This window comes from Saccopteryx leptura, unplaced genomic scaffold (assembly GCF_036850995.1).
Source record: "Saccopteryx leptura isolate mSacLep1 unplaced genomic scaffold, mSacLep1_pri_phased_curated manual_scaffold_18, whole genome shotgun sequence".
Taxonomy (NCBI): Eukaryota; Metazoa; Chordata; class Mammalia; order Chiroptera; family Emballonuridae; genus Saccopteryx; species Saccopteryx leptura.
Genome location: NW_027095700.1, coordinates 747,239 through 770,618, shown reverse-complemented (window position 1 = coordinate 770,618; position 23,380 = coordinate 747,239). Strand labels below are relative to the sequence as shown.

The following is a 23,380-nucleotide window of genomic DNA, read 5'->3' as shown; positions in this document are numbered from 1 at the left end:
TCAAAGTAGTATCACACAGAAAATTTCTCTCACCTAAGTCTTCTATGCCTATTTTATACTTCTCTCTAATCCCTGGAAACCACTGATATTTTACTTTCTCTTATTTTTGCCTTTTTCAGAATATTATATAGTTGGAATTGAATAGTATTATTTTAACATTGAGTTTTTTCACTTAATATGAATTTAGATTTTTTTCTGTCTTTATAGATTGAGCTCATTTCTGTTTGTTAATACCATCTATTTTGTGGCTAAAATAAAGTTTACTTATGCATCTAGAGAACGTGAAGGAAAAATACTATCTGACAAACATGATAGAACATAAGTGCCTTGCTCATGCACTTATTATGCAGTGCTTTCAGTTTTTCACTTTGACATATGATATCAGTTGTAGTTTTTTGTAGATATTCCTGTGAACTGAGAGGATTCTTCTGTACTTCAATCCCATTGAGAATAATTTTATCATACATGAGTGTTTGGTTTTGTCCATGCTTTTTCTGCATTTATTATGATCATGTGATACTTCTTTTTTTAGCCTGCTATTATGATGGATGACAGTGATTAATTTTCTAATTTGAACTAGCCTTTCGTACCTAGAAAAAGTAATACTTGGTCATGGTATATAATTGTTTTTATACATAGCTGAATTTGCTTTTGCGTTTATGTTGATGACTTATATTGGTCTCTAGTTTTTTTTCTGTAATGTCTTGTCAGTTTGATTTTGACCTTGCCGTAATCATTATCCTGTCCTCATTGTATAGTTATGAGATATTACCTCCTCTGTTTCTGTAACAGATTTTAGAGCATAGGCATAATTTCTTTCTGCAAGGTTTGTTGGAATTCACTAGAGAACTCTTGGACGTTTAGTGCTTTCTGTATGACAGGTTATTGTTACTGACTCATAGGCTTATTCAGATTATTTCTTTCTCTCATTGTTCACCCTCAGCCACCACAGTGTGCCCCGTTACACCTCCTTTACCCCTCTTCTCTCTGGGCCTTGCTACCCTGCTATGTGTATCTATGTGTTATGTGTGTGTATATATATATATATATGTATATTTATAATATTATATATATATAATTTTAATGTTTATTTTAGTGATTTTAGAGACAGAGGAAGGGAGAGAGAAACAGGAACATTGATCTGTTTATGTATGCACCTTGACGCGGGGTTGAACTAGCAACCTCTGCACTTTAGGATGATGCTTTAATCAACTGAGATATCTAGCCAGGCATAACAATATAGTATACTATTTTTTTTCTCTAGTTCCTTGAGTCACTGCTATCATTCCATTCACCTATATTGAAGCATGTATATATAAAGACATATACATATAAATATCCATAATGTACTCAATCTTGTATCTGAAAGGGGGTTATATAGAAAGCAATTCTGTTCAATAGAAAACGAGCCCTGGCCGGTTTGCTCAGTGGTAGAGCATCAGCCTGACGTGCGGGAGTCCCGGGTTTGATTCCCGGCCAGGGCACATAGGAGAAGCGCCCATCTGCTTCTCCACCCCTCCCCCCTCCTTCCTCTCTGTCTCTCTCTTCCCCTCCTGCAGCCAAGGCTCCATTGGAGCAAAGTTGGCCTGGTCGCTGAGGATGGCTCTGGCCTCTGCCTCAGCTGATAGAATGACTCTAGTCATAATGGAGTGGTGCCCCAGATGGGCAGAGCATTGCCTCCTGGTGGGCGTGCCGGGTGGATCCTGGTTGGGCACATGAGGGAGTCTGTTTGACTGCCTCCCCGTTTCCAGCTTTGGAAAAATACAAAAAAACCCCAAAAAAACAAAAAAAGAAAATAAAAAACAAATACAGGTTCCTCGGGTTACAACACAGTTTTGTTCCTATAATAGTGTCGTAATCCAAATTTTGGTGTAAGTCTTAACAAACCCTAGCCTAAGTCACTTCCCTATCCTAACACAGTTGTAAAATTGTAATCTAGAACATAAATACTCAACTAAGCCGCAGACAAAGGAAAAGAACATAAATATACTGTTCTGTACACTGTACTGTAGTAACAGCAAAAAATGACACAATTGAGTATAAAAATTTATTCTTTACCTTTATTCGTGTGTTTGGCTTGCACACTGGAAGGGGCATTGGAAGGTGGGAGAGAGGGACCTGTTGGGAGGAGGAAGCTGGAGAGAGGCAGGAGAACCTGCAGAAGGTGCTGGAGACACTGGGTCAGGGGAATCAGGATTGCCTAAGGAGCATCCAGGAGATGCTGGAGATGATCCTACCTGCACTACAGGTGTTTCATCTCGAGAAGCAGCTGATGTGGAGAGTACAGGATCTGTTGCAGGCCTCTCTCCTTTCTTAAATAATTATTCCAGGCCATCTGGAAAGTTGATGACTTCTCTTCCAAAATCTGCCAATAACATTGTAAGGCATCCATAACAGCTCTGTAGACCTTACTGAATCTTTCTTAGCTGGGGTCCTCAGCCTGAACTTTTGCCAACACATCCTGTACCATAGAAAAACCTTTTGCCAACCCTTGATAGTAAATCTCTTGGGTTCTGGGGTTTCTATCTCCCTCACTTATAGACACATATAACTGCATATTCTTCACCCATGTAGACCCTGAGTATGATGCTAATGCTGTAAGCCAAAGATTTCATATCTCAATTTTTTTTTTTTTTTTTTGTATTTTTCCAAAGCTGGAATCGGGGAGGCAGTCAGACTCCTGCATGTGCCCAACCGGAATCCATCCGGCATGCCCACCAGGGGGCGATGCTCTGCCGCAATCAGAGCCACTCGAGCGCCTGAGGCAGAGGCCACACAGAGCCATCCTCAGCGCCCGGGCAAACTTTGCTCCAATGGAGCCTTGGCTGCAAGAGGGGAAGAGAGAGACAGAAAGGAGAGGGGGAGGGGTGGAGAAGCAGATGGGCACTTCTCCTGTGTACCCTGGCCGGGAATCGAACCCGGGACTCCTGCACGCCAGGCCAACGCTCTACCGCTGAGCCAACCGGCCAGGGCATGTCTCAATTTTTTTAAGTTTTTTGGGAGTGAGCATCATAAACCTGAAATGTCATATGTTGACCCTGTGTTACCCACTTTAAAAATGAACAATGGTCCTGGCCAGTTGTTCATTTTTAGTGCAGCAGTTCTCAAAGTGTGCGCCCTAGAAGATTTCTAGGTGTGCTCTATGGAATTCCAGAGAAATATGTGCCTGTTGGGGACCATAAAACCAACAGGGTTTTTGGAGTTTAGATTTTTGGTGGTCAGAACTGAGGAGTTGACTGTAAGCTGACAGACTGCCTAACCCTCAACTCACTTGCCTGATTAGGTTGCAAAAGGCTGTTAAGCTATGGTGCTGGATTGTTTACTACCCCCATGTTCCCCGGAAAGACTGGAGGCAAGTTTCTTCTATCCTTTGTTTGGTGTAAAGTTAAGATGATATGTATGGTGGGAGTTTTCTGCACTCAACACAATTAAGTGTAAAAAAAATAGGAATTCTTTAATGTATTGATGACGAAATGAGAGTTTGCCTTTCAAATATATGCCCAAACATTGAAGAAATTGCTAGGACACATCAGGCTCATGTTTCTCATAAACACAAGAATGAAAAAATTTAACACAACTGCATTGGACCTGCCGAATTTACCAAATTTTCTAAGAATGTATCTGTGTATATATTAAGATAACTTTTTTGTCATTTTTAAAATTTTTTAATCCCTCTTTTTTTTACAAATTCTAAAAAATATAACTGAAAAAATGTAACAAAGGCCCTGGCCGGTTGGCTCAGCGGTAGAGTGTTGGCCTGGCGTGCGGGGGGACCCAGGTTCGATTCCCGGCCAGGACACATAGGAGAAGCACCCATTTGCTTCTCCACCCCCCCCCCTTCCTCTCTGTCTCTCTCTTCCCCTCCCGCAGCCAAGGCTCCATTGGAGCAAAGATGGCCCGGGCGTTGGGGATGGCTCCTTGGCCTCTGCCCCAGGCGCTAGAGTGGCTCTGGTCGCGGCAGAGCGACGCCCCTGGTGGGCAGAGCATCGCCCCTGGTGGGCGTGCCGGGTGGATCCCGGTCGGGCACATGCGGGAGTCTGACTGTCTCTCCCCGTTTCCAGCTTCAGAAAATTAAAAAAAAAAAAAAAGTAACAAAAATATATTTTAATGTCAGAATAAATTTAATTTTGTATTTATTTCATTTAATTACCATAAAAGCACAATTGGACTTTATATTTTATTTTTTAGTATTTGATTTAATTATTATAATATATTTTTCAGAGATTTGTATATAGTGTGCCTCCAATTATTTGTAGGATTTTTAATGTGCCCCTATTTCAAAACGTTTGAGAACCACTGGCCTTGTGTGTGGATGTCCCAGCATCAATTCCTGAACACGGCACACCAGAGAAGGATCCATCTGGCTCTCCATTCCTCCCAATTTCTCTCTCTCTTCCTCTCTCTTTTCTTCCTGCAGCCATGGCTTGATTGGAGCCAGTTGGCCCTAGGTGCTATGGATGGTTTCATGACCTTTGCCTTAGGCACTAAGAAGAGCTCAGTTGCTGAGCAACACAGCAATGCCTCAAATAGGCAGAGAATTGCACCCTAGAGGGCTTGCCAGGTGGATTCCACTTGGGGCACATGTGGAAGTCTGTCTCTTGCCTCCCTCCTCTCACTGAATAAAAGAGGAAAATAAAGACAAGGCTCTCAATAGAAGTGTTTCCAAAGAAGACATAAAAGTGGCCAACAAGTTCATGTAAAGATTTTCACCATTACTAATCATCAGGGAAATACAAACTGAAACCACATTGAGATACCACTTCACACCTATTAGAACAGCTGTTAACAAAATGATGCAATAAAAGTGTTGGTGAGGTTGTGGAGAAAAGGAAACCTTGTTTGTGCACTGTTGGGAGAATGTAAGGTGGTACAGCTGCTATGGAAAAGTTTATGTAGTTTCATATAAAAAGTAAAAATAGGCCCTGGCCGGTTGGCTCAGTGGTAGAGTGTCGGCCTGGCGTGCGGGGGACCCGGGTTCGATTCCCGGCCAGGGCACATAGGAGAAGCGCCCATTTGCTTCTCCACCCCCCCCCCCCTTCCTCTCTGTCTCTCTTCCCCTCCCGCAGCCAAGGCTCCATTGGAGCAAAGATGGCCCGGGCTCTGGGGATGGCTCCTTGGCCTCTGCCCCAGGTGCTAGAGTGGCTCTGGTCGCGGTAGAGCGACGCCCCGGAGGGGCAGAGCATCGCCCCCTGGTGGGCAGAGCATCGCCCCTGGTGGGCGTGCCGGGTGGTCGGGCGCATGCGGGAGTCTGTCTTGACTGTCTCTCCCCGTTTCCAGCTTCAGAAAAATACAAAGAAGAAGAAGAAGAAAAAAGTAAAATAGATTACCATATTATCCAGTACTGAATATATCTGAAGGAAATGAAATCTTGAAAAGATATCTGCTCCCCCTTGTTTATTATAACATTTTTAGTTGCACAGGATGTGGAAATAAAGATGAAGAGACAAAGAAAAGGTGTTTACAAACACTCACTGCTCACAAAAATTAGGGGATGTTTTATCTCTATACTTATTTTTAAACACACACACAGTTCACCCTCAAACAACATGTATTTGTGTTACATTTTGTGTTAGGTTAAATCTGTGGGTGGCCTGTCCACTGGGAAAGGGAAAGCCTCCTTTCAGTTACTCTCGGCAACTGGCAGGTCGCGGTATAAACCCCTGACTAGGTCTGACCTGGAGAGACATGCAGATCTGGACTGCCTAATCTCATATGAGAGAGCTGACAGGCTAAACCACTTCCTGGGACTGTGGGTGAGCACTGGCGATAACCAAACTGAAAACACAAGGCTGGTGTATTTCAAAACTTTATTTATTTCAAATGCTTGGGTGCAAGCATGCTGAGATAAACCCAAATACCTTGTTGGCCCCGGGGAATGTTGGAGAAAGGTATTCATAGTTTAGTCAGGGGTCTTTGAAAAAGCAGCTGATGTCACTGCCTCTGTAGGTGCAAAGTAATATTTTTTCATGTATGCCTTGGAGAGTCACCAGTTTCCCCAAATTGTTTATCTCCTGGCTCAAATGTGAAAAGGAGGCCTGTGCTAGTGCCAAGGTTCCTGGGCAAGCCACACAGGTCTTGGCTTCAGGCAAGGCAGTCAACCTTTCACCCTCTGGTTTGCCCTGCCTTTGGGCAGGGCTCTCATCTCTCAGAAGACTGTTTATCAGAAGACAGTGCCCAATATGGGGCCTGTAGGTAGGCTGTTATAAACACTTAATGAGATTTAAACTCCTCTAATTGTCAGGTCCCTTTCCATGCTTTTGTAAAGATAATTTTTTTGTTATATTTCAAAGTGAAGGCTAGAAAGCCATTAAATAAGACAGTAGCAAGCCAAGCCTGGCTAAGAAACTGGGAATGAGGGACTTTAGTTTTAAAGGGGGCTCTAGTTTCAAAAGCCGCCCTGAACCCAAACCTTAAAGTTTGAAGTGCACAGGTCAATTTATTCATTGAATTTTTTTTTGTAACATACTGACAGCCATCCATATTCTCAGGTTCTGCATCCTTTGGATTTAAGCAATCATAGATTAAAAACTGTTTTCCACCTGGGATTGGGAATCTGCAGATGGTATGGACCAACTCAATACAGTATTTTATGCCATTCATTATAGGAGACTTTGGTTAGCGGATTTTATTATTTGCAGAGGTCATGAAAGCAATCCCACACATATACTAAAGGAGAACTGTAGTTAAAAGAGTCAAAAGATTATATACAAAATTTTGACTGTTTAGAGGTTGGCAACCCTACCCAGTGAGCATTATTCAAAGGTCAAGAGTACAGTGGAATATTTATTAAACCATAAGGAGGAAAATCCTTCCATTTTGACAACCTGGATGGACCTCAAGGAAATTATACTAAGTGAAAAGTCAGAAGATGACAAGTAATGTTTGATTTTGTTTATATATGGAGGTAAAAATAAACCAGACTTACAGAGAACAGATTGGTGGTTGCCAGAATTGGGGGTAGAAAGAGTAGGCAAAATGGGTGAAGGTAGTCTAAAAGTACAAACTTCATTTATACAGTAAAAGGTCCTCTAGATAGAATGTATAGCGTGAGTTGTAGTTAACAATACTATATATTTGAAGGTAGCTAAGAGTAGCTTTAAAAGTTCTCTATACAATAAAAATACTATAATTATATGAGGTAATGAATATTAAATAATATTGTCTTAATCTTTCACAATACATCTATTTTATTATTTCTTTACATCTAATGCCAATAGTGTTATGTGTTAATTTATGCATATTAGAGTTTCTGACATATATCAGTTTTATTCTATAAAGAACTCTTTACATGTTATTGCAAAGTTGTATTTTTAACAACAAACTCTAAATTTCTGTTTATCTAAGAAAATAGTCTGTCCTAATGGATCATTTCTCAGGATACAGAATTCTAGCATTATTTATTTATTGCATTTTAACACTTAACTATATTTAACTCTTCTGTCTTCTCTTGCTTTTAGTATGTGTTGGTAAAGTGCTGGGCTAGGGAGGTTTTCTTTAATCCTGTTATTAGTTCTCAGTCTTTTTAGTCAGCCTTTGTGCCTTTATACCATGAACTTTACTAGTGCCTATTTGACTTTCTTAAAGTCCTGATAAAATTTCAGAAAGTGAGGCTCTGGTTAAGTAGTTTTTCCTGTGGTTAAATCTTGTTAAGGACAGATTGCTTTGGGGTATTTCAAAATGTCTGTTTTTCCCCTCCTCTTGAAGATAGGCAGTTTTCTTTGATATCTGTGAGAAATGAGTTGAGCTCTGAAAATAAAATTCATATTAGAGGGTTTGAGCCTGACCAGGCAGTAGCACAGTGGATAGAGTGTTAGACTGGGACATGGTGGACCCAGGTTCAAACCCTAAGGTCACCCGTTTGAGTGTGGGCTCACCAGCTTGAATGAGTGGACACTGGTTGAGTGTGGATCATAGACATGACCCCATGGTCTCTGGCTTGAGACCAAAGGTCGCTGGCTTGAGCAGAGGGTCACTGGCTCTGCTGTAGCTGCTCCCTGGTCAAGGCACATATGAAAAAGTGATCACTGAACAACCTAGAAGCTACAACAAAGAATTGATGCTTCTCATCTCTCTCCCTTCCTGTCTGTCTCTCTCTCTGACTCTCTCTCTGTCTCTGTCAAAAAGAAAAAAGAGGATTTGTCCCCTGTTAGTGGGTACCAATGAGTTTTCAACTCTTAGATCTATCTACACTAACTCTCTTTAAAATTTTTAATTGGAATCCTTGGAGATTTCTGCTCCCATAAGTTGTGATTGTCATTATTCAACTTGTCTCTCCAGTTTGCTTTGTATTCTCTTTCTCTTACTTATTTGAGGATTGCTGATTTTATGTTTTGTTCAGCTTTTTATTTTTTGTTAGAATGAAGAGGCTATTTCTGAGGTTTTCAAATGCTCAACCAAGTTCCTTTTTAAGTATTATTCTTCCTAACCTGTGAGGTTTTTTTTACACTTTAATGGTGTTCTTTTTATAGTTATATGTCTTAGATTTAGTTAACTGATACATTTGGGGGGGTTGTTTTTCTTTCTTTCTTTCTTTGTTTTTTTTTTTGTTTTAAGTGAGAGGAGGGGTGATAGACTCCCACATGTGCTCTGACAGGGCGATGCTCTGCCTACATGGGGCCATGCTGCAACCAAGCTATTTTTAGTGCCTGAACCGTAGGCTCCATGGAGCCATCTTCAGCAACCCTGCCAGATGCTCTTGAAACAATCAAGCCATGGCCGCTGGAAGGGAAGAGAGAGTGAGAGGAGGGAGAGGGGAAAAAAAGATGGTCACTTATCCTGTGTGCCCTGACTACATATCTAACCACGACATCCACATCCCAGCTCTATGCTCTACTACTGAGTCAGCCAGCGAGGTCCTTGAAGGGTTATTTTTGTTGTTGGTTTTTGTTTTTTGTATTTTTAAAGTGAGAAGCAGGGAGGCAGAGAGACAGACTCCGCATGCGCCAGACCGGGATCCATTAGGCAACCTTACCAGGAGGTGATGCTCTGCCCATCTGGGGTGTCAACTCCATTGCAACCAGAGCCTCTGCCTGAGGCAGAGGCCATGGAGCCATCCTCAGTCTCCGGGCCAACTTTGCTCCAATGGAGCCTTGGCTGCAGGAGGGGAAGAGAGAGATGGAGAGAAAGGATAGGGGGAGGGGTGGAGAAGCAGATGGGCGCCTCTCCTGTGTGCCCTGACTGGGAATCGAACCCGGGACTTCCACACACTGGGCTGACGCTCTACCACTGAGCCAGCTGGGCAGGGCCTTGAGGTATTTTTTATATGGTAAAATATAGGTCTTTATTCTTTTTTTTTTTTTTTTTTTTTTTAACAGAGAGAGTCAGAGAAAGGTATAGATAGGGACAGACAGACAGGACGGAGAGAGATGAGAAGCATCAATCATCAGTTTTTCATTGCAACACCTTAGTTGTTCATTGACTGCGCTCTCATATGTGCCTTGACCATGGGCCTTCAGCAGACCGAGTAACCCCTTGCTTGAGCCAGCGACCTTGGGCTCAAGCTGGTGAGCTTTGCTCAAACCAGATGAGCCCGCGCTCAAGCTGGTGACCTCGGGGTCTCGAACCTGGGTCCTCGCATCCCAGTCCGACACTCTATCCACTGTGCCACCGCCTGGTCAGGCTTTATTCTTTTCAGTACGGATTTCTAGTTCTCTTATCACCATTTCCTTCTTGAATTATATTGGCAGCTTTGTGAAGTTGTTTTTATATATTTTTATTCAGCATTTTACTATCCTTACTAGTAAGGATGTAAATGTCTCACTATTTACATAGAAATTGTTGTTTCAGATACTTAGATTGTGAAGAACTTTATATACCCATAATCTTGTTAGTATGATTTATACAGGCATGGTCAGGTTATTAACCAAAACCATAATTAGAAATAGAAACTTTTTTTAACTTACACATTTTTAATTGTGTATATTTGTATTTATATGCAAACATACTCCTGTGAGTTTATAATGTGTGCTTTTGTCTTGCTTTTTGTCATTTTTAAACACTTCTGATGCTCAGTACAGTAATCTTTTTTTTTTCATTCTCTTGAATATGTGGCAAAAATTTAAAAACCACAGATTTCATTCTTAGAGAAGAGTGTCAGTTGAGAAAAACATACTCTCCTCTTTGTTTTGAAATAGAGAATAGTCTTCTTATGAGTATGTATTTACAAAATTTCTTCTTAAAAAATCAGGTCTTATATATTATTTTTGTTCTATTTTTTAATTCTTACAATTCCTTTTACATTATTTAAAGTGACATTTATTTGTTGGGCCACAATGGATACATTCTCTCTTACTTGCATAATTACTAGGTTTTATAATATTAATTTTGTGGCAGATGGAATAGGTTGTATATCATGCCATTTGACTCAATTTTTCTTGATTCTTTACTTAATATGGTCATTGAAGATTTTTTAATGAAATGTGCTTATAAAAACTTAATTTTTAAAGTACAACTTATGTAGATAGAACTGTTTTATTCACTTGTGTAATTAAAGCAGTAACTACTAGTAGGATAATATGCATAATGTTTAATCTCTAGGAAGAAAATGAGAAAAGAATGCATCATAAAGAATATTCAGATAATGAATCAACATCTTCAGATTTGTAAGTAACTTTTAAGTGTTCAGTTAATATTTCTCTCCAAAAGGCATGGGTTTAATTTTTTTTTTCCCCCCCCCTAAGTTCTGGAAAGAGAAGGAAAGGACCTTTTAAAACGATTAAATTTGGAACCAACATTGACCTTTCTGATGACAAAAAGTAAGTCCTCCAGTTCTGTTAAGTACAAGAAATTATAGCTTTTTTATTTTTCCCTTGTTATTTTTTATGTTGATTAAGCACCAGCATTTTGAAATATTTTTATTAGGTTTTAAATTAGATTTTTCTAACTGAAGAATGGCAAAAAATTAATTTTAATAATTTAAAAATTATCTTTCATTTACAAGATTTAAAGTTTTATATAATTACCACAATTTGTTTTAGAACTTTAAAAATTTCTTTTTATTGATTGATTTTAGGGAGAGAGAGAGTGTTTGTGACAGGAACATCCTTCTGTTACTATATGTGCCCTGAGCAGGGATTGATTGAACTGGCAACCAGCAACTTCTGAGCTTCCAAATGATGCTCCAGACAACTGAGCTATCTGGACAGGATAGAACTCTTTTTAAAGCTAAACATTCTAGCACTTTTGACTTAGTGGTGTAAATGTTTTCTGATCCAGTCACAAGATTTTTGAGACTACTTAATTTGCATGAATATTTGCAGTAGCATTACACTTTTGATCTGTTATTTTATTACAGGTGGAAATTGCAGCTACATGAGCTGACTAAACTTCCTGCTTTTGTACGAGTGGTATCAGCAGGAAATCTTCTAAGCCACCTTGGTTATACCATTCTGGGCATGAATACAGTTCAGCTATACATGAAAGTTCCAGGGAGCAGAACACCAGGTTAATTTTATGGAGTAATATATTTTGTATTATTGAAAAAAAAGTTAGTCACATGGGACACTTTTACACTATCAGTTTCTTCCCATTTGTAATTATTAAATCCAAAGGATTTTTAAATTGTTTCCCATTGGTAAAAATATTTGTAAATTTCTTTTGACTGAGAGTATTAATTTGTTGTCTTCATGTGTCTTTTGTTTTTTTTATATATAAACAGCAAAACAGAAAAATATGTATAACTTGGAAAGGAGTCATCACTTAGTGAAGTAACTTTATGATAACCACAAGCTGACAGTTTTTATCACAGTTTCATTAAGAACTATTTTATTTTAGATCATGAACTTCCTATGCTTAGTATACATAATAAATATTTTTATTGAAAATAATTTTAAAAGGCCTGACCCGGTGGTGGCACAGTGGTAGAACGTCAGTCTGGGATGCGGAGGACCCAGGTTCAAGACCCTGAGGTTGTCTGCTTGAGCGCGGGCTCCATCTGGTTTGAGCAAAGCTCACCAGCTTGGACCCAAGGTCACTGGTTCCAGCAAGGGGTTAATTATTTGGTCTGCTGAAGGCCCACGGTCAAGGCACATATGAGAAAGCAATCAATGAACAACTAAGGTGTCGCAACGAAAAACTGATGATTGATGCTTCTTATCTCTCCGTTCCTCTCTCTCTTTCTGACTCTGTCTCTGTAAAAAAAAAAGAAAAGAAAATAATTAAAATATGCACTGATATGCTGAAATATTTTAATATCTCAGTTTGCTACAATTTTTTGAATGTAATTCAAAAGTTTTCTTTTTTTTTTTTTTTTCTTTTTCATTTTTCTGAAGCTGGAAACAGGGAGAGACAGTCAGACAGACTCCCGCATGAGCCCGACCGGGATCCACCCGGCACACCCACCAGGGGCGGTGCTCTGCCCCCCAGGGGGCGATGCTCTGCCCATCCTGGGCGTCGCCATATTGCGACCAGAGCCACTCTAGCGCCTGAGGCAGAGGCCACAGAGCCATGCCCAGCGCCCGGGCCATCTTTGCTCCAATGGAGCCTTGGCTGCGGGAGGGGAAGAGAGAGACAGAGAGGAAAGCGCGGCGGAGGGGTGGAGAAGCAAATGGGCGCTTCTCCTATGTGCCCTGGCCGGGAATCGAACCCGGGTCCTCCGCACGCTAGGCCGACGCTCTACCGCTGAGCCAACCGGCCAGGGCCATTCAAAAGTTTTCTAATGCAGTGGTCAGCAAACTTTTCTTTAAAAGGTTAGAAAGCATTTTAGGCTTTATAAACCAAGATGTTAAATTGAAAATACTATGTGGGCACCTTTTTTAAAGTAGAAAATACTAATTTTTTTGCCTCTTCTAAAATCACAGAGTAATACATAGTAACTGTTACAGTTTTGTCTTCTAAAGGGGTAATGAAATTTCACCGTCATTGGGCTTGAAATCAGTGTTCTGTATCATAAAAATCAACTTCAGATGTGCCTCTTAGTAAAGCTATTCTATTGTACAATGAGATATTACTTTTCTTTAAAAATGTGTTTTCATATAACTATGTGTTACCAAATATTGCTATCTATGTATGGGCATGTTTTATCTAACTTAGTTGGTTGGAAGGCATATAAGAGTTCTATTAGTATTTTTCCTTTATGTTTTCCTTTCACATTTCATGTATTGTAGATTACTCCGTAGTTGGAAGTTTCTCAATTGCAAAATGGCTTTTACAAAATGGAAACACTGTGCAATTGCACTGACTGAGGTTTGAAAAGTGGTACTAGAGCTGTAGTTCAAGCTTGAAAAATATATGCTATTGTTGAGGAAATGGACTTCTGTATTCTTGTTTAATTTTTTTGTTTGTTTGTTTAATTTTTAATACCACACAAATTATATAAAGCAACTTGAAATTACTTGCAAATGCAAAAAGTAATTGTCTTCCATATTACTTTAATAGTTTAAGTTTTGTTTTGCAATATACAGTTGAATTTTTAAAGAATTCTTCTGGGCTCTGGCTGGTGCCTCAGTGGATGGAGCATTCCAGGTTCAGTCTCTAGTCGGGGCATGAAGAAGAAACTATTATCTCCTTCTCCTCTCCTCCATCTCTACCTTCTCTTCCACTTTTTTCTCAGCCAGTGACTCGATAGTTCTGAGCATCGGCCTTGGGTGTGGAGGATAGATTAGTTGGTTCAAGCATCAGCCCCAGACGGGGTTGCATGGTGGATCCTGGTTGGGGCACATACAGGTGTGTCTCTCAGTCTTTCTTCTCACTTAAAAAAAAAAAAAAAGAATTATTACCATGATTGCAACAAAATTTTTGTGACCAATAACAGTGGCTGATGGTTGTTCTCATTAAAAAAAAAATTGTAGCCCTGGCCGGTTGGCTCAGCGGTAGAGCGTCGGCCTAGCATGCGGAGGACCCGGGTCCGATTCCCGGCCAGGGCACATAGGAGAAGCGCCCATTTGCTTCTCCACCCCTCCGCCGCGCTTTCCTCTCTGTCTCTCTCTTCCCCTCCCACAGCCAAGGCTCCATTGGAGCAAAGATGGCCTGGGCGCTGGGGATGGCTCTGTGGCCTCTGCCTCAGGCGCTAGAGTGGCTCTGGTCACAACATGGCGATGCCCAGAATGGGCAGATTATTGCCCCCTGGTGGGCAGAGCGTCGCCCCCTGGTGGGCGTGCCTGGTGGATCCCGGTCGGGCGCATGCGGGAGTCTGTCTGACTGTCTCTCCCCGTTTCCAGCTTTAGAAAAATGAAAAAAAAAATTGTATTAACTCTGAACCCTCAAAATTACAGTACAGCCTCACCTTTGCTAATCTATAGTGGAAATTAGGTGGTCAGTCTCTGTTTCTGACAAAAATTCATGAAACTGATGTTTATTAACTCTTTGAGAATGACACACAATGAAATATTTTGCAGAAACTGTGTGCCAGTAAAAATAAGATAATTAATTATAGACATTAAGCACTTTACATTTTGATAAACTTTTAAAAATTATTCAAATAAGACTTTTTTTACTTTATACATAATTTTCTCATGAACAGTTGTAACATATCTTAGCAAATGTCACCTCAGTAGTGTTTCATGTTTTTTCAACTTTTTTGAAAATATTCTCACTATAGTAGTCCTTTGGGGACCAGTAATAGAGGTTAATTCTAGAGTCTCTTCACATTTGGCAGTGATTTGTCAATACCAATTACATGGTATTAATAATAATATCTTAATTTATCAGGGACCAAGCAGAACTGCTTGAAGTTATTTACCTTATTTTTAAATTGACTATTGATGTTGCTTTCAACATCTTCATTGAGTAAGCTGTTCTCAACAAAGACTAACAGTACAGACTTTTTTTTTCTAGAAGTACTCACTTCAACAAAGGACAATGTAATGAGCTCACTATTGGTAAACAGTTTTCCTTGCCTGGCCAGATAAGTCATTTGGTGTTCCCTCAATTTTGTTTTTAATTTTTGTGAAAGTTTTTGCTTTGTTAAAATTTTACATTTTAAATTTTTTCTGTCAATTATTTTCTTTTCTTATAGAATATTGCAGTAAGCACTTCATCTGATATTTTTATTGTACATTGTATTCTTTTAGCATAATAAGAACATCAGTGCATAAGTACAGTGCTATCCAATAAAGGGAGGAAACATTCACATTTCCACATCCCATAACAGTGCTACATTTGAGGTCTGTCTTTCTTTGTCTTCTCTTGATGACTACACTGGTTAAAAACAAAACACAACATGAAATATTGAAGCATGGGCCATGCTTCTGAGTTATAACTGTTTAATACAATTTATTGTTTTCCAGACAATACCAGGTAATGAGAACTGCATATGGTCTCTGTCACACTGCTTAATTCTGATGTGTTAGCATGAAAACAGCCATAAACAGAACATACAATATTTGTATGTCATGAAAGACATCTACAGAAACAGCTGTTTACCCCATGGCCATATTTGCCATAACCTGGTTTAAAATCTTTGCGTCATTCAACACAAATATTTTTATTACAGAGAAAACTAAATATAACATCTCTGACATGGGATTATGTCATGGGTGATAGATATTTAGTAATTTTAAGTTCCAGACATTGGTAGATGGTAGCCACAACTGGTTCAGCTGTATATTGTCTAAAACCTGCATATTATTCTCTTGTTTTTGTTTCATACTTGCAGGAGCTATTGTTGGAAAATCCAGTTGCTTGAGTCTTTACATTCTCATTGTATCCTGGCCAACTAACTTTTTAAAATTAGGATGTTGATTTTTGTTTTGTTTTGTTTTGTTTTTAGCGAAAGAGACAGACCGACAGTAAAGGAGAGAGATGAGAAACATTTACTCATGGTTGCAGCACTTTAGTTGCTCATTGATTGCTTCTTATAGGTGCCTTGACAGGGTGGGCAGGGGCTCCAGCCGAGCCAAAGACTGTTTGCTTAAGCCAGTGTGACCCCACACTCAAGCTGAATGAGCCTGCACTCAAGCCAGTGACTTCGAGATTCTGAACCTGGGTCCTCAGCATCTCAGGTCAACGCTCTATCCACTGTGCCACCACCCAGTCAGGGTAAAAATTAGGTTATTGAGTTAGATTTCCAAACTTTCATACTTGAAAAAATTTTTGGAAGAAATAACTTAAACTCTGCATTTTGGGAACTTAAGATACTGGTATTTTTAAAAAACACCTTGGGGATTTTAATGTATAGCCAGGGATAGGACTCATTAGAATTTTTATTTCTAGGCTGTACTTGGAAATTCACATATGAATTAACCTTCATTGTCATTAATACTGAGCAAGCATTTCACTTCTTTGGTGTTTTCTTTATCTGTATATATACTATTAAAGTAGATCTAATAAGATTTATCTAAATAGCCTCACTCAATCTGCATTTTGTAAAAGTAAATATACTGCTCACAAAAATTGGGATATTTTATATTCCTCTAATTTTTGTGAGCAGTATACATAAAATGAATTGAAAGAAACAAAAAAAACCACCTTTTTTCTTTAAAATTTGGCGAGCATACTAAAACATCTCTGTCATTTCTGCAAAAGTTTCTTGAAATTTTTTTTTATGGAGTTCATTTAACTCAAGTATAAATTTTTGTTTTTTATTATTGATATATAATACTGTATTGTATGTATGTATGTATTACATGTATGCATGTAACAACAGTGTTTCAGCATTTAAATACCTTAGAATGTGGTCACCACTTTGAGTCAATCATCTATCACCTTGCAGTTATCATAATATTGACACATCCCCCTTTATTTTTTCACCCATGCCCACAACATTTTCCCTTCTAGCAATCCAGAGGTTGAGCTCTGTTTCTATGATACATATATATTAGTAATTTAAAAACTGAATGTTTTTGATTTTGTTTTCTTTTTTTTATTTCACATACAACTGATCTTATATGATATTTTGCCTTTCTCCTACTGAGTTACTTCATTGAGCATGATACCCTTTATGTCCATAAATGTTGTCATAAATGGTGAGAGCTCCTTTTTTATTGCTGAATAATACTCTGTAGTGTATGTGTGTATGCACATACACATTTTCTTATCCATTTATTTCTCTCTGAATACTTAGGTTATCTTTATATCTAGATATACTTTTACTTTTTTGACAAACATCTATACTGTTTTTCAGTTACTGCACTAATGTTACAGTCCCACTAACAGTATATGAAGTTTCCCTTTCTTCCACATCCCCAACAACATGTTTTTTCATTGACTTCTTTATACTGACAATTATCAAAGGTGTGAAGTGTAATAGTGAAGGAGACTGTTTCCTTAATTTCCTCTTCTGACTGTTCATTGTTGACATATAAAAATGCCTCTGATTTCTGAGTATTGATTTTATATCCTGCCACTTTTCTGAATTCATTTATCAGGTCCAGTAGTCTTTTGACTGAGACTTTAGGGTTTTCTATATACAATATCATATCATTTGCAAATAATGATAGTTTTACTTCTTCTTTTTCAACTTGAATGCCTTTATTTCTTCTTCTTCTCTGATTGCTGTGGCTAGGACTTCCAGGACTATGTTAAATAAGAGTGGTGAAAGGGGGCACCCCTGCCTTGTTCCTGATCTTAAGGGGATGGCTTTTAATTTTTGCCCATTGAGTATGATGTTGGCTGTGGGTTTCTCATAGAGGCTTTTATCATGTTGGGATATGTTCCCTGTATTCCCACTTTGTTGAGAGTTTTGATCATGAATGGGTGCTGGATTTTATCAAGTGCTTTTTCTGCATCTATTGAAATTATTATATGGTTTTTCTGCTTCTTTTTGTTTATGTGATGAATCACATTGATTGATTTGCGAATATTGTACCTGCCTTGCCTCCCCAGAATAAATCCCACTTGATCATGGTGTATGATTTTTTCCATATATTGTTGGATCTGGTTTGCTAATATTTTGTTGAGGATTTTAGCATCTATATTCATTAGAGATATTGGCCTATAATTTTCTTTCTTTATGTTGTTTTTGCCTGGTTTTGGAATCAGAATTATGCTCGCCTCATAAAAGGAGCCTGGAAGTCTTCCTTCCTCTTGAATTTTTTGCAATAGCTTGAGAAGGATAGGAGTTAGTTCTTCTTTGAATATTTGCTAGAATTCAGTTGTGAAGCCATCAGGCCCTGGACTTTTCTTTGTTGGGAGTTTTTTGATAACTGTTTCCATCTCATTTGGTGTAATCGGTCTGTTTAGGTTTTCTGATTCTTCCAGATTGATTTTTGGAAGATTGTATGTTTCAAGGAATTTGTCCATTTCATCTAGATTGTCTAGTTTTTTGGCATACTGTTCTTCATAGTATTTTCTTACAATATTTTGTATTTCTGCTGTGTCAGTTGTTATTTATCCACTCTCATTTCTAATTTTATTTATTTGAGTCCTCTCTTTTTCTTGGTGAGTCTAGTTAAAGGTTCATCAATCTTGTTTACCTTTACAAAGAATCAGCTCCTAATTTCATTGATACTCTGTATTGTTTCTTTAGCCTCTATGTCATTTATTTCTGCTCTGATCTTTATTATTACCTTCCTTCTACTACATTTGGGCTTTACTTGCTGTTCTTTTTCTAGTTCTTTTAGATGCAGGGTTAAGTTGTTTATTTGAGCTTTTTCTAGCTTCTTAACGTGTGCCTGTAGTGCTATGAAGTTTCCTCTCAATACTGCTTTTGCTGTGTCCCAAAAATTTTGAGTTGTTGTATGCTCATTGTCATTTGTTTCTAGGAATTTTTTTTATTTCTTCTTTGATCTCATTCTTAATCCATTCGTTATTTAACAACCTGCTATTTAGTTTCCATGTGTTTGAGAATTTTTGAGCTTTTCTGTTGTGGTTCATTTCTAGTTTCATACCGTTGTGATTGGAGAAAGTGCTTGATATGATTTCAATCTTCTTAAATTTGTTGAGACCACTTTTGTGTCCTAACATGTGGTCTATCCTAGAGAATGTACCATAAGTACTTGAAAAGAATGTATATTCTGCTGTTTTAGGGTAAAAGGTTCTGAAGATATCTATTAAATCAAGTTGATCTAGTGCAGCGGTTCTCAACCTGTGGGTCGCGACCCCAGCGGGGGTCAAATGACCAAAACACAGGGGTCGCCTAAAGCCATCGGAAAATACATATTTATTATACAGTGCATTTTTAAATAAAATATGTATTTTCCGATGACTTTAGGCGACCCGTGTTTTGGTCTTTCGACTCTTTCCGGGGTCACAACACACAGTTTGAGAACTGCTGATCTGGTGTGTCCAATAAGTCTGCTGTTTCTTTGTTAATTTTCTTTCTTGAGGATCTATCTAGTAATGTTAGTGGGGTATTGAAATCCCCTACTATCATAATATTGCTGTTGATCTCACCCTTTATTTATTTATTTATTTTATTTATTTATTTTCATTTTTCCAAAGCTGGAAATGGGGAAGCAGTCAGACAGACTCCCGCATGCGCCCGACCGGGATCCACCCAGCATGCCCACCAGGGGGCAATCCTTTGCCCCTCTGGGGCGTTGCTCTGTTGTGTCCAGAGCTATTCTAGCGCCTGAGGCAGAGGCCACAAAGCCATCCCCAGCGCCCAGGCCATCTTTGCTCCAATGGAGCCTCGCTGCAGAGAGACGGAGAGGAAGGAGGGGAGAGGTGGAGAAGCAAATGGGTGCTTCTCCTATGTGCCCTGGCCGGGAATCGAACCCGGGTCTCCCGCACGCCAGGCCGACGTTCTACCGCTGAGCCAACCGGCCAGGGCCAGATCTTGCCCTTTAAATCCATCAAAGTCTGCTTTATATATTTAGGTGCTCCTATATTAGGTGCATAGATATTTATAACGGTTATATCTTCCTGTTGGATTACTCCCTTTATCATTATGTAGTGGCCTTCTTTATCTCTTACTATATCCTTTGTTTTAAAGTCCAATTTGTCTGATATAAGTGTTGCTACACCAGCTTTTTTTTCATTTCCATTTGCATGAAATGTTTTTTTCCATCTTTTTACCTTCAATCTATGTGTATCTTTTGTTCTAAGGTGTGTCTCTTGTAGACAGCATATGTACGGGTCCTGTTTTCTTATCCAAGCAGCTACCCTATGTCTTTTGATTGCATCATTTAATCCATTTACATTTAAGGTTATTATTGATATGTAGTTGTTAATGCCTTTTTATTCTTTAAAGCTGTATTCCTTTTATGCTATATTCTTTTCCCAGTTTGATCTGTTTACAACAGGCCCCTTAACATTTCATGCAGCATTGGTTTAGTTGTAATGAATTCCTTGAGTTGTTTTTTTGTCTAGGAAGCTTTTTATTTCTCCTTCAATTTTAAACAATAGCCTTGCTGGATAAAGTAGTCTTGGTTGTAGGTTCTTGTTCTGCATTACTTTGAATATTTCTTGCCATTCCCTTCTGGCCTCAAGTGTTTTTGTTGAGAAGTCGGATGTCATTCTTATGGGGGCTTCTTTGTAGGTGATAGCTTTTTTTTCTCTTGCAGCTTTTAATATTTTCTCTTTATCACTTAGCTTTGGTATTTTAATTATGATGTGTCTTGGTGTAGGTTTATTTGGGTTTCTCTTTAATGGAGTCCTCTGTGCTTCTTGAACTTGTGAGAGTTTCTCCTGCATTAATTTAGGAAAGTTTTCAGCTATGATATGATTGAACAAAGTCTCTATCCCTTGTTCTTTTTCTTCTTCTGAACCCCTATGATGCAGATGTTATTTCTCTTCATGTTGTCACAGAGCTCTCTAAGATTTTCCTCAGACTTTTTGAGTCTGTTTTCTTTTTTCTTCTCTGCTTTCATGCCTTCATTACGGTTGTCCTCCAACTCACTGATTCTATCCTCAGCTCTGTCTATCCTGTTTTTAATTCCTTCCATTGTGGTCTTTATTTCTGATATTGTATTTGTCATCTCTGACTGATTCTTTTTTATACTTGCTATTTCTTTCTTTAGGTGTTCATAATGACCATCCATTGTTGTTCTAAGATCACTAAGCATCCTTACAATCATTATTCTGAACTCCGCATCTGGAAGTTTGATTATTTCCATATCACTCAGTTCATCTCTTAAAGGTGTCTCTTGTGGTTTCATTTGGATTGCACTTCTCTGTCTTTTCATTATGTCTGTGTTTGGGTGTTTTGCTTATAGAGCTGGTTGAGTCTAGGCTTGGTGTTGTCTGCCTCCAGTTTTCAGTTGTGTTATTTCTAGGTCTTCTTGGGTTGGTATCATCTATTATTTGTAATCCACTTTCGGATTTGGGCAGCTTTGAGGTCTTGATTTATTTTCTTAACAGGTGATAGTCTTGTTTAATGATCTCCGCAGGGGGCTTTCTTGAAACTGTATCCAGGAATGGGATGGGTGGAACCTGAGACTCTGAAGGCCTCTTCCACCAACTAATCTCTCTGGGGGCAGGGTGTTTTCTCAGCTTCAGTAGGGGGAGGTATATCTCAGATCTCCATGGAGACTTGAGTTACTGCCCCTCTTCCCCACTTCTTGTTTTCAGCTATGTCTTGTTGCGCTGATTGGAGCTGGAGAGATGTCTGGAGATCTCTGATCCCGAAGCAATTCAGCACTGTTTTGTGGGGAAGGATCAGTCCCTCCCCCAGCTATAGCTGTCTCCAGCACGAATAAGTCAGCTTTTTTAGGTCATCTCCTGCATTCCTTAGCCCCTCACAGTCTGTCTCTCTTTCTTTTCCGCTTGGGAGATAAGCTGGTCTTTTCAACACACCTCGCTCCCTGGTCGGTCGCCAGGCAAGTGGCTGTGAGCAGTATTTTCTGCTCTTTTTCCTGAAGTGAGATCCCCTCTGGGCTCTCAGCCTCACCCCCTCCACTCTGTTCCTGTAAGCAGGGGAGATGCAGATGCTCCCTACCAGGTTTTTTGTGGCTTCTTCTTTGCTCCCTGGTTTTTGAGAGCTGTTCTTGTAGTCCAGAGTTGGTTTTTCATGCGGATTTTTCCTAAATTGATTTGTATTCCAGTTTGGTGGTGAGAGCTGGGCATCTGTGCATCCGCCTACTCCACTGCCATCTTCACTTTTATATTAGCTTTTTTTTTTTTTTTTTTTTTTGTATTTTTCTGAAGCTGGAAACGGGGAGAGACAGTCAGACAGACACTCGCATGCACCCGACCGGGATCCACCCGGCACGCCAGCCAAGGGCGACGCTCTGCCCACCAGGGGGCGATGCTCTGCCCCTCTGGGGCGTCGCTCTGCTGCGACCAGAGCCACTCTAGCGCCTGGGGCAGAGGCCAAGGAGCCATCCCCAGCATTCGGGCCATCTTTGCTCCAATGGAGCCTCGGCTGTGGGAGGGGAAGAGAGAGACAGAGAGGAAGGAGGGGGGAGGTGGAGAAGCAAATGGGTGCTTCTCCTATGTGCCCTGGCCGGGAATCGAACCCGGGTCCCCCGCACGCCAGGCCGACGCTCTACCGCTGAGCCAACCGGCCAGGGCCTATATTAGCTTTTAAAGTTCCTGATTCACTGTATTAGTTCTATATTTGCTTTTACTTGTGAGATATTTTTTCCTTCTTGTGTTTTTTTCCCCCATTGATTTGAGAGGGAGGTGAAGGGGAGAAGAGAGAATAGAGAGAGGGGGAAGCATTAACTCATTCCTCTTAGTTTCATTTAGTTAGATACTCATTGGTTGCTTTTTGTACATGCCCTCATTAGGGGTTGAATATATGACCTCTGCCCAGTGGGACACCGCTCTATCCACTGAGACACCCATCCAGGACATTTCATGTATTTCCTTATTGTTGGTTATGGTCTTTACTTTTCTGTGTAAATAAGATCTTCTAACATTTATATGTTCATTTAATGGTGATGAGCTATTTTAATTTTCACTTGCCTGATGATCTCTTCTTCAGTTCTGAATGATCACCTTGTTGGTTATAATATTGTATTATAGATTGTAGGTTTTTTTCTTTCAGCAGTTTACATATTTACTGCCACTTACTTGTGGCCTGCAAAGTTGTTGCTTGAGATAACAGCTGATAGCCAGATGGGGTTTCCCTTTTGTGTTACTTGTTGATTCCCCCTTGGTGTCTTCAAAATTATCTTTTTATCTTTAACTGTTGCCATTTTAAGTACAGTATGTCTTGATGTTGATGTCTTTTGGTTTATATTGTTTAGAACACACTGTTTTCTGGACCTGGATATGTTTCCTCCCAGATTAGGAAAATTGTCAATTATATCTTCAAATATAATTTCTGTCTCATCCTCTGTTGATTCTTTCTAGTATATTTATTTCATTTATTGTATTCGTCTCTGAATACTTGTTATATTTTCTAAACTCTTTTTGAAGTTCTCTTTCTCTTGTTGACTTTCAAATTTTTGTCATCCTTATGACAGTTTTGTTTGTTTGTCTGTTTTTTTTTTCTGAAGCTGGAAACGGGGAGAGACAGACAGACTCCCGCATGCGCCCGACCGGGATCCACCTGGCACGACCACTAGGGGACGACGCTCTGCCCACCAGGGGGCGACGCTCTGCCCATCCAGGGCGT

At 39.5% G+C, this 23,380-nt stretch overlaps 1 protein-coding gene across 1 annotated transcript in view; it reads left to right on the top strand.

Annotated features, from left to right (window-relative positions):
* LOC136386862 (lysine-specific demethylase 6A-like) overlaps nt 1–23,380 on the top strand; it is a 275,511-nt gene that overhangs the window by 232,743 nt on the left and 19,388 nt on the right. The window contains 3 exon segments of the mRNA XM_066357979.1: nt 10,537–10,601; nt 10,680–10,754; nt 11,294–11,442. Coding sequence (XP_066214076.1) covers nt 10,537–10,601; nt 10,680–10,754; nt 11,294–11,442 — 289 coding nt within the window.